Consider the following 12,131-nt stretch of genomic DNA (forward strand, 5'->3'; position numbering starts at 1 on the left):
AGAGAAAAAGTGATAATCAAAAAAGTGGTAAATATATGGATATATCCATACAAATACTGCCTGGGTAATGTCTCATGTGGTTAAAAAAATAAAGTGAGGGGCACCTGGGTGGCACAGCGGTTAAGCGTCTGCCTTTGGCTCAGGGCGTGATCCCGGCGTTATGGGATTGAGCCCCACATCAGGCTCCTCCGCTATGAGCCTGCTTCTTCCTCTCCCACTCCCCCTGCTTGTGTTCCCTCTCTCGCTGGCTGTCTCTATCTCTGTCGAATAAATAAATAAAATCTTAAAAAAAAAAAAAAAAGAAAAGAAAAAAAAATAAAGTGAAAATACACTACAGCAGTAGCTGGGAAGGGATTCCTCTCTGTAATTCTAGCAGTAGTACCTTATAGGCACTCAGTATATTCCTACTGAGTAAGTGAGAGTGCGTCATGTGTTCAGAGAATTATTCTTCCTCCCCACTCTTTGCTTCCCAAGGTCAATGATGCTTTGGGAAGATGGGGATCCCACCATGACAGCCAGATTTGCTATCTCATGTTCAGACTTGCAGAGAAGGGCACGGAGGCTCAGGGAGATGTTGGTCCTATGAAGGCATAAGGTTAGCCCTAGAGTTGCCATTTCATGGCCCATTAATACCCAGGCACTTGCCTCGCTTGGACCAGGCAGACAGCAAACCCTGGGCTGCTACACATGGCTCCAAAGGAGGAGGGAAACCCACTGATCCAGAACCTCTTTTATTAGGGTTGCTCCTACGAGAAGTGAAAAGGGGAACAAGATTCCAAGACATGCCCAGGAAAATTCCGACTTGATTCCCAGGGCGTCTGATTGCCTGCTGCCCCATTTAGCCCCCATCCGGAATACTCAAGCCCTCAACGTCTTTAGGTCATCATGGTTGCTTTGTGGATGTGGCTGACATCTGATTTTACCTGGCTGCAATTTCAGGTTTTTGGGGGGTTAAGCAAATTTTCTGGAAGATCTTAGTGATCAGAATGGCTATCCAGGAGACGCCTGGCTCGCTCAGTCAGTAGAGCATGCAACTCTTGATCTCGGGGTCAGGAGTTCAAGCCCCGCATGAGCTGTAGAGTTTACTTAAAATATATTTTTTTAATTAAAAAAAAAAAAGAATAGCCATCCAGCAAAGCTAACAATCATGATTTGTTGAGATTTAACTCATAACCCCGAAGATAGGCATTATTATCCCTATTTTGCCTAGCAGGACACTGAGACTCAGAGAGGTTAAATGTCTTGACCAAGGTCACATAGCTATTATGGGGTGGAGTCAGGATTCAACCAAAGTCCTTCCGCTCCAAAGCCCACACTCCACCATGGCCTTCATTTGCCAAGAAGCAGCCGGGAAGCTGAGGCTCAGCCATTTTTTAAAAAGGAGGGGGTTGGGCAAAAGCAAACAACCACATCGACCACTCACTGCAGAACGGTTCCTTCTCAGCTGTGTCAAAGAACGCCTTAGTCATAGGAGGGTCTTTCTGCTTTAAATACTCTTTCCAGTTATCAGCATAATAGCCTGTAAAGCGAGTCGGAAAAATGTAAGATTAACATGTGTTATGTAAGTGTCAAAGCAGCTGGGGAGGTAGGAGAGCAGTGAGTCTGACCACCCACACCACCAAGACAACCTCCCCCTTACACCCACCCTGCAGGGAGGGCGTCCAGAGCCACCAGTACATGCCTCCCTTGCAGCCACGGCACCGTGCTTGTTACCCTGTCCCTCAGAGCTGGGACTTGCAAAATGACCCCACGGTGGCTCTCGCCCGTTTTTACTGACATTCTATCACCCCGGTTCTCGGTAGCACACTAGTTCTCTCACACACTGGGTAGACTAAGAATAGCGCTGACATTTTTCAGGAATACATTCATTTTCTAGATTAAAACAGATTCAGGTTTATACCTAAAATAGCATCACTCTTGCCAAGCATTGTGCTTTCTTGAAGAACTACAATTAGGCCCCCAAACTGCACAGAACCCGAGCTTGCCATGACTATGTCAACAAGCAGGGGACTCTTCTTCATGTCTGTGCCTGCAGGAACAGGGCTGAGTGCTCTCAGTGAGGTCGCACTCTCTCCTCTGTCCCCACCCCTAGAGAATGGCCTTCACACACTGACCTGACTGATCCAGGGTGGGAACATGAGTAATTTTTAAAAGCTCCCTAGAGCTTTCCAATTAACTTAGGCACAATCCGGGTTGAGAACCCCTTGGCTATAGCACGCCCTGATGTTAATGTGGGTTTTTTCCTTTGAACAATTAGAAAATTCTCATGATCATCTAGTTTCAAAGTCCTCACCATCTGGAATATTTCTACCAATCCTTAGCAAATATGCAAGCAGCCGCCACAGTGTATGTTTTCCCCACTCCACCCCGTACGTGCACATAAGAACCAGGGTGCAGTGTGAGGGCATCTACAGACACGGTTTGTTGGAAGGGGTCATTCTGCAAGGCTCGTTTGACAGGAGAGTCTGGGCCCACTCTGACCCTCCTCCAGCAGAGACGATGTGTGCACCGAGAGGACGTTTCTGTCCCCGTGGGAGCTGGCTGTGTAGGGTGACTAAGCCCTGGGTGGGCTTGGAAACTCTTTTGGAACCTGCTTTTTTATGCTAGAGTGTCCAGGGAGGTTGCACTGCCCTCTAGATGAAATCGTATACAAATGGCTTTTCTAATGCACGAGTAGAAGGTCCAAGAGTACTTCACAGAACAAATTAGCTGGAAAAAGCTAACTAAGTGAAAATGTTTTTAAACCACATAATTTTCAGGCCCATTTTTAGATAATAAAATGGTGCTGGGATTCTACCAAAAATGAACTCTTTGTTAATCAGAGGGGAAAACTGCTTGTTGGACTTACCCAGGAGGGGACAGGACTCCTTTGGTGGTATGCCACAGTTGACACACTTGCCGTTCCTATAATCCCGGTACGAGTCACAGGGATATGCGGTGATAGAACAGTTCTCTCTCAGAGAAGAAAGGTACAGGTACACGGACCTTTGGTGGTCACACTTGAAATACCGCAATCCTTGATTGTGAAAGGAATGATGAAAGAGTAGAGTAGTTGTAGCATTTAATGACAGCACATCACACGGTACATACACACACAATTCTTCATCTGTCTCCTAGAGGCCAGGCACTGTGCTAACAGCTTCCATGTATTTTATTCCATTTAATCCTTATAAAAACCCATAGATCAGGATTCATGCTGGCATGCAGCAGGATAAAAGAAGGTAGGCATTATTATCCCCATTTTACCCAGCAGGACATTGAGATTCAGAGAGCTTAAGTGACTTGACCAAGGTCACACAGGTATTACGTGGTAGAATCAGATTCAACCTATGTCCTTCCTTTGTCATTGAAAAGGAAGAGAAAAATTCAATAGTAGTTTTCTCCAGAGATTCTCAGCAGAAGGCAACCACATCTAAACTAGTAAAGACAGAGAAAGAAGGCATTGAGAATTACTCCCAAGGAGGGCAAGCAGAGGACACGCTTTGAAAAAGAATGGGGGATGCTTCCACCCTGGGGGCAGAAGGGAACAGGAATGTGAAGGCTGATCTTGTAAACTAAAATGAAGAGAGACAGAATGGCTCCCTCAGGTGAGATCTTAATCTAGGTAAAAAGGCAAATGTAGGTCACCTTTCAGAGGTGAGGATTTATAGGGAGGGAGATTTTCAGAATAGAAGTATAAAGGGTGATCACGCAAGGATTCTCTGGTATTTTTGAGGGCCATGGAAAAGTTAGCAGGTCTGCCTTATACTCAACTAACAAGGCTGCATAACAACTCCAGAATGTTCTCAAGCCAAGGTGGGGGCTGACATGGCAGAGACCTAAGGGGCTCTCTAATGGACACACACAGGGCATTCATGAGAGAAGCCCAGAGGCAGGGTTCCATTTCTGCTACAGGGTGAAGGGTGAAGTAAGAGGGACTGAACAATGGGAGGTGGCACTGGATGCCATACATGGGCAAGAAGAGGTGAGGCAGCCTCCAGTTCATTCCTACCAGGTGCCACGTGGTGCAGTGGTGAGAGAGGAAGGCAGCAAGGTGCGGCGATGGCATCAGGAGGGTTGGACACGGATGGGTCCGATGATGAAGTAAGTCATTCAGAAAAGGGAGTTGGGTCCCAAAGATGGGTAAACACAGAAGGTGAGGATCTGCGTAGGCAACAGTGAACCCCAGGAGAAGAGGACAGTTATGATTATGAGCTAGTGGCTTGAAGAGACATTGAGTGCTGGAGTCAGACCCATGTTTCCTCTTCCCCCAGAGTCCAGTTACAGACTGGAAATCAGTGAAGGACAGAAAATAAACTGAAGCAAGAGAAGAGAAGCGTGGGCTGGCAAGGGGCCAAGCTGGACTGGACTAAATCTGACAGGTCAGTATTGATTTATCGTTCCTGGATTTTCCACTTGCAGAAACAATGACACTGATAACAATACAGAGAATGTCCTTTGTAAGCAAAGCATATTATCTTTGGCTCCTTAGAGGTAGCCGTGCTACACCACACAGGACAGGATTTGAACACGCACCATTTACGGTACAATGTGGTTGACTCTACTTATGCCATTTCATCTGGATCATTTCCAAATACCATGTCATTCCCATGGGGCTGTCTACAGCTACCATTTTGTAACAAGATTGTTTTTTTCTAGAATCATATCCATGATTATTTACCTTTCTCTAGCAATGGTGAACTACAGATTCAGAGCACTTAAGGATGGGTGTTTTATTCTGTCCCCCACATTACTTTAATGTTGCCCTCTAACTACCCATTTTTTGTTTTGTGTTTTTTCTTATGATAAAATAATACATGCTTATTTAGAAAATATAAAATAACAGAAAATGATGATGCAAAAATCACCTAGAAGTCCAATATCCAGAGTTCACCACTAATAATTATTTGCAGCATTTATGTTTAGTCTTTTCTTCTCTACTTACGCATGTACAAATACACATTTAAAAAAACAAACTGGGATTATCCCGTATAGTTTTGTGTCTTTTCCACTTAACATCCCATTGTGTTTTCATTAACCTGAAAATATGACTTTTTAACAATTACATTCCTTTATGTGGGAGTACCATAGTTATTTAAGAATTTTCCATGTTGGATATTTAGACTGTTTCTAAAAATTTAGCTATTATAAATAATGCTGTGTCAGATATCTTTGCACTTTGATTGTCTACCTTTTCCATTATTTCTCTAGGACAGATTTCTAGATATGGAATTTCTAGATAAAGGACACACCTTTTCAAGAGAGAGAAATAATTCATAATAGCTTTTAATCATATGGTTATTTCTTTTTTAAAATTTATTTTTTAAACTAAGTACAATTAACATACAGTATTATATTGGTTTCAGATGGACAATATAGTGATTCAGCAATTCTATACATTACTCAGTGCTCATCGTGATAAGCGTACTCTTAATCCCCATCACCTGTTTCACCTGTCCCCCCCACCCACCTCCTCTCTGGTAACCTTCTGTTTGTTCTCTATAGTTAAGAGTCTGGCTTTTTCTCTGTCTCTTTTCTCTTTGTTCGTTTGTTTTGTTTCTTACATTCCACATATGAGTGAAATCACGTGGTATTTGTCTTTCTCTGACTAATTTCACTTAGCATAATGCCCTTTAGATCTGTCCATGTTGTGGCAAATGATTTGATTCATTCCTTTTTATGGCTGAACCATATTCCATTGTATGAATATACCGCATCTTCTTTATCCATTCATCTATCGACGGTTGCTTGGGTTGCTTCCGTATCTCGGCTATTGTAAATAATGCTGCAATGGGTTTTTTTTAAAGTAGTGTATTTGAGTAATAATTTTTAAGATATAATTTATATTTATACTATATCTTCTCAGATGATTTGTTTTCTATTAAAAACTATTACCCATAGGATAAGATCAGATTTTTTAAATATGCCTTTTAAAACCACTACTGTACAATATATAAAGTATCTGCACTTACCTCCCAATATTGTTTTGGGACAACCGGGTTGATCCAATCCTCCATTTGGGTAGAAGTCTATGTTTCCTAATGGCTCCTTGTAGCCCAGTGCTAAAGGAGAATATATTATGCATTTATTTTTGAACTTTTCACATCTCATAGTTCATTTGCTCAAAGGATATAGACAGGGATTGTGCTGTTGTTGTTGTTATACCTATTTAAATATTTTGCCCGAAGCTATCCAGCTAGTTAGTTAGAAAGCAGTGATTTCCAACTAGGAGACAATGAAGACAATAATGGAATTTATTTCCAGTATTTCTCCATGTGTAGGGGGTTTTGGACACTCATTCACAGCAAGTCTGATAAAATGATAGGTCTCTTCTTTAAATTTGGTTGGAACCCTCTAACTGCCAGTGCTTTCTGGGCCTCTAATTATATTCATGTTAGTCTTTAATGAATAAGAAACAGGAAAAAAATGAACTTATACTCTGTAAGAAACAAAATTTTTTTAACTGGAAACTCTTCTAGAAAATGGGGACCCAAAAAAATCATAGACTGATTTAATACTTGCCTATTCTCTTTAGCCTTGTAACCACAAAATAATCAGTAAAATGCTTGATTTAAACAATTATTTATACACGTATACATATACAGTGCACCATTGCAATAATAATAGCTATAATATATTGGGAACCTGCACGTGTCTGTGGGCATGGTACTGGGTGTTTTATATCTTTCTTCTAATTTTCACAATGTCTAAAAAGTGGCCATTGGTAAATTCGGATGAAGTAAGTTACAGATGACACTGAGGTCAGAGGGCTTACTGAATGAAATGGCACCACTAGAAAGGACAGAACCCGGGATCTGAGCTTAATCTCTTTCCTCAAAATTCACTCTCTCTCCAAGAATGAAAAATAAATTACTCTGTTCCATCAAGCAGTAAAGTGGCATTGAGGTACTGCATTTGAGGAAGGAGCGGAGGAGCAGAGGGAGAGGGACCAGCAGACTCTGTGCTGAGCGTGGAGCCAGACACAGGGCTCGATCCCCCGACCCTGAGATCATGACCTGAGCTGAAATCAAGAGTCGGACACATAACGGACTGAGCCTCCCAGGTGCCCCTGTTCAAGGGTTTTTCAGGTGGTTGTATCAAAAGGAAGGCGTATTATAAAAACTACTCAGGCATCCACCCGCTGCATATATGGAAACACTTGTCCCCACAGTGTGCAAATCAGCCTGCACTTGATTGGTCAAGATGAGCACTTTAAAAATAAGAAACGTCGATGGGAAAAGCACCTCCGCTCCAGCAAGACATCTTGGATGCCTACCTGAAACCAGTGTCTCTTCAGTATTTTGCTGGATTTGGAACACTGCCCTGCAGGAAAAGAGGGCCTCTGGGGGAACCTGATCCACCCCTGCATGATCCCCTCAGGGGGAGACTCTAGGAGGGTGGGAGGGGGTGCTCACTGACTGCAAGGACAGGACTGTTACCGTCAATGTCGGAATGGATGACGTCCACGAACTGTGCATCGCCAGGATCTAATCTGTCCTCAGGAGGTCTCCCGTTGAATAAAGGGCCCGCAGGGTCAAGACCTGGAAAGAAAACCGAGTTGGCTTGGCAGCCCCACACCGTGAGTCACCGGCAGCCGGGCTTTGGATCCCTCCCCGTGAGGACGGCAAACAGGCTGCAGGGCACTGTCGGGTGGGCAAGCACTCACATTCCCATCCTGCTTTGTTAGGCTCCTCTCCACAGCCCTGGTAGCCTTTTCCCACAGAAGAGATGCCTACCATGGCAGTGCGCCCTGGGAACGGCATCCGGACCCCATTAGGAGCTGTATCTTGCTCAGGGCTCATCAGCAGGGAGTGAGCAGACGCAGGGGGACCAGGGCATGGGGACAAACCGGTTCCTCAGGAAAAAAGCTCCCGAGGGTACATATAAAAAGCAGACGCTATACTTATGCTTATTCGGTCTTAAATGATCCAGAAACCTCCCTCCACCATTCTTTCTTGTTATTCATAAAACTCCTTTACAGTGTCCATTTTTATTCATATGTACCAGCTCATATGATCCACATCACAAGCCTGCTGGGAGGCAGGGTAGCTATTATTCCCATTTTACAGATGCAGGAAGCAAGGTTCAGGGAGATCAAGTGTCTTAACCAGAGCTGCAGCCTCACAATGCAGAGACCTCTCTCTGTTGAGCTCTTGGTTTCATTGCACTGGGTTTGGCAAGCGCAGTGGGAAAGTGTGAAACTCACTGGTCAGGCCAGGTATCAGTGAGGGAAATAAAGTGGGTGTCAGTTCCTGCAGGACTAACCCACCCCATAAATGCTGAGCTGATTTCTTGCCCTTGGTCGATGTGAGCTGGGCGTTCCTAACCATCAGCTGGAAAAACAAGAGTCTGGCTCCGGGGATGCTGTAACCACAAACTAAAAACTTTAAGCTAAAACAACAGCAGCGATGAACCACCAAAGGTTCCCAAGGGCCCTGCTTCCTAGAAACCTACCTGGAGTGCAGAGGGTTCCAAGGGATGTCTGAGTCCTGAGTCTATGAAAGTCACCTTAAATGGCACCTTCCATCCCCTGGTGTTAGATATAAAATCCAAGAGATGGCGTTCTTGCCTGACTTCCCTGGTTCTGTCCTCAATATTTCTATTTCTTCTCCCCCAACTCTCTCACTTCCTTGAGGCTTGTCTTGATCTGCCTCCCTTCCTTACCCTTCTCTTCCCCACCCCTCTAGCTTTTCTTCTTCAGTTTGCTCTCTACTGAAACTGATGTGGGTGGCGATGGACCAACACCCAGACACCCAAGTCCACAGGACATTCTCAACACAGCAAGAGAAACTCATGACCTTAGAAGGAGTTTGCCAAGGAAGCCCCCTCCCCCCATAAGACAGCAGCAATTCTGGTCTAAGAAAAGAAACAGTGAGAGCCCCAGTTTATAGCAGCCTCCAGATCCATGGCAGAGAGATGGGCTAACTATAAACGTTCACACCAGAGCAATTTTGAGAGTGATGTGGGTGCTATTGTTAATTACATCGGGACAGAAGGCACAAATGGAGATGGTGATAGGAAGCTTGGATATATGATCACCTTGGTAGCAAATAACTGGCTTACAATGTCAGCCAAAAATCACAGTAAAAGTGCCCTAAAAAGCTATATATTTTGTGTGGACAGAGACCATTGGAGTCAGAGAGATGTGACTTGGGGCCCCAAACCTTACACCAACCAGCTATGTGACCTTAGGCAGGTCACTTTACTTCTCTGAACCCCATTTTTTTTTAATCTGCAAAATGGAGGTGGAATTAGCAGCTACTTCAGAAGACTTATAAAAGGACTCCTGGATCTGAATCCAGAACATTTTGAGATTATTATAGACTAGAAACAAAATGGGAAAATGGGGCTCTTTCTTATTGCTCAAAGATCATCAGAAAAGTGTCTAGATGATGCTAATTGACTTTTATTCCAGCATTAACCAATCTGAGAATTTGATGAAAGCCCTAGACCTCTCCCCAGACAGACAGACATCCAACACAGACCTCTCCGCAGACAGACATCTGACATTTTATGTGCGGTTTCAGGGCCCTCATTTTCCCATCCCCAACTTCACCATGAACTCTCCAAGGCGATGCTGTCCAATAAAAGTATAATGTGAGCTACATGTATAATTTTTAAATTTCTGGAAGCCAATTTAAAAAGTAAATAGAAATAAGGAGAATTAGGGGCGCCTGGGTGGCTCAGCTGTTAAGCGTCTGCCTTTGGCTCAGGGCATGATCCTGGCGTTCTGGGATCGAGCCCCGCATCAGGCTCCTACGCTGGGAGCCTGCTTCTTCCTCTCCCACTCCCCCTGCTTGTGTTCCCTCTCTCGCTGGCTGTCTCTCTCTCTGTCAAATAAATAAATAAAATCTTTAAAAAAAAAAGAAATAAGGAGAATTAATTTTAATAATACACTGTATTTAACCCTGTTTATTTAACCTAGTGTATCTAGAATATTATCATTTCAACATGTTATCAATATAAAACATTTGGGATTTTTTAATATCAGTTTTTTAACCTAGTCTTTGAAATCCAGTGTGTGTCTTACACTGACAGAACATCTCAATTTGCATTAGCCTCATTTCAAGCGCTCAGTGGCTACACGTAGCTAGTGGCTACTGGATTGGACAGCCTAGCTCTATGGTCATTTCTCAAAGTATGGTGTTCAGACCACCTGAATCTTCTGCTTAAAGGTAGACTCCTGGGCCGCAACCCCAGAGTGCTGGTTCAGCAAGTTGACATTGTAACCAGCACCCCTAAGGAGATTTTTACACACCCTTAAGTTTGAGAAGCAGATGTAATGTATTATCTGGTGATGTAGGTAATTGGAATATTTTAAAATCCATGTATGCTCCGCCATCTTGTGTTAAAGAAGTTAATGAGAAAGAGGGGGAGCCTGGCTGGCTCAGTCAGTAGAGCATGCAACTCTTAATCTCAGGGTCATGAGTTCAAGCGCCACGCTGGGCAGGGAGCCTATTTAAAATTAAAAACCAAAACAAACAAACAAAAGCAACATTAAGAAGTTAATGAGAAATAAAAACAGGAGAGGTGCCTGTAGAGAAAAAGCAAAAGGAAGGGCAGGTGAAAGGAGAGAAATGGCGGAAATGAAGCAGCCATTATGGTTTAGCTAATTAACAAGCAGAACCATCCAATGTGGGGGAGTTGGGTGTGAACTGCATCCCTAGACAACAGGTCCAATTCCTACTCCACAATCCAGTGAGGCCAGTCAGAAAAGGTGGTGGGAGGTGAGCAGAGAAGGGAAATGCTTCACCCCTGAAGCTGCCCTGGGGGACAGCTGAAATTTACTTTGGGGATCAGAGAAGATGAGGCATCTGGAGAACAAGGGGAAGGTGGGGGGGCCATTAGTGGTGTCTGGGCCACAGAGCAGGGCCACGTGGGCCCAGAGTGGAAGGCAGGCTGGCTTGGGGAATTTCCATGCATGATCAGAAACTAGGTTACATGCACTCACATTCACAGTAGTGGTGGGAACAGATTTGCTGGGAGCAGAACAGGGGATGAGACAGAATGAGGCAGCGGTGGGCTGGAGTCTGCTAGGGCCAGCACGAGAGAGCAGACTTTGCTCATCTCTTCCCAAACTTTGTGGTTGGTGATGTCAGGTTGGCAGCTTGAAATCAGCAGTGGTGAGCGTATTCAGACCATGGAGATCAGCAAACCCTACAAACAGGACTTTGTGGGGGGTGGGGTGGGGAGAGCTGTGTGGGTTCTTAACATACCACTGGGGCAAGTCCCATCCACCAGAAGAGCTCCCAACAGATAAGGGACACAAGCAGATTCAAGCTATCTGCCCTTTGATCCCATAAAGGAAATGAAACTTTTAAAAAAGATTTTATTTATGTATTTCAGGGAGAGAGAGAGAGAGAGAGAGAGAGAGAGAGAGAGAGCACGAGTGGAGGGAAGGGCAGAGGGACAAGCAGACTCCCTGTTGAGCAGGGAGCCCTATGCATGGCTCCATCCCAGGGCACTGAGATCATGACCTGAGCTGAAAGCAGACCCTGAGCCACCCAGGGGCCCTGAGAAATGAAACTTTTTACAAAGGACATGTTGCTTTCTAAAACATAAAAATAATAATGTTAAAAACTTAAAAAGAGCTCTGCCCCCCCCCCCTTGGAAAGCAGGTAAATAAGATGAAGGTGGCCTTGGCTGCTTTCACAGAGGTGAAAGTGAGTAAAAAAGAACCAGGAAAAACAAAACACTGTGACCTCAAGTAGCAGGGCTAGACGAGACACCAGTGGTGTGTGTGTGTGTGTGTGTGTGTGTGTGTGTGTGTGTGTGTGTGTGTGAAAGAGAGAGAGAGAGAGAGAGAGAGAGAATGAGAATGAGAATGACTTGCTCTGGGCTACCAGTCAAGTCGCACATTCAGAGACTGACACTAAAAGTTTACCTCACAAATACAGTTGGTTTGAATCTCTCCTTCCTCTGTTCACATCTACCCTCCAGATTCCCTAGACTGAAAACAGGTCTCTCTGTGTGAAGAAGGATTCTGGGAAGGGTATGAATGGGGGGACAAGCCTTGAGTCTCTGGACAGAAAGCCTCCCTCAGCCTGTCTTCTGTGGCTGTGGAAAGTTACTGGAGCAGTAGGCAAGAGAACCCTGCAAGGGAGCCTTTGTTTGGGGTTTCACCTGCTGTGTTTTTGAGTTTTCATTCAGCT

The 12,131-nt window shown here is 44.4% G+C and overlaps 1 protein-coding gene across 1 annotated transcript in view; it reads right to left on the reverse strand.

The window, feature by feature from the left end:
* LIPH (lipase H) overlaps positions 1 to 12,131 on the reverse strand; it is a 45,077-nt gene that overhangs the window by 13,531 nt on the left and 19,415 nt on the right. The window contains exons 4-7 of the mRNA XM_045776687.2: positions 7,419 to 7,520; positions 5,952 to 6,041; positions 2,849 to 3,016; positions 1,424 to 1,519 (exon numbers count right to left, since the gene is read on the reverse strand). Of these exons, the coding sequence (XP_045632643.2) occupies positions 1,424 to 1,519; positions 2,849 to 3,016; positions 5,952 to 6,041; positions 7,419 to 7,520 (456 nt within the window). The remainder of the gene's footprint in view (positions 1 to 1,423; positions 1,520 to 2,848; positions 3,017 to 5,951; positions 6,042 to 7,418; positions 7,521 to 12,131) is intronic.

Source organism: Ursus americanus, chromosome 4 (genome assembly GCF_024610735.1).
Source record: "Ursus americanus isolate L20-20 chromosome 4, mUrsAme1.1.p, whole genome shotgun sequence".
NCBI classification, from domain to species: domain Eukaryota; kingdom Metazoa; phylum Chordata; class Mammalia; order Carnivora; family Ursidae; genus Ursus; species Ursus americanus.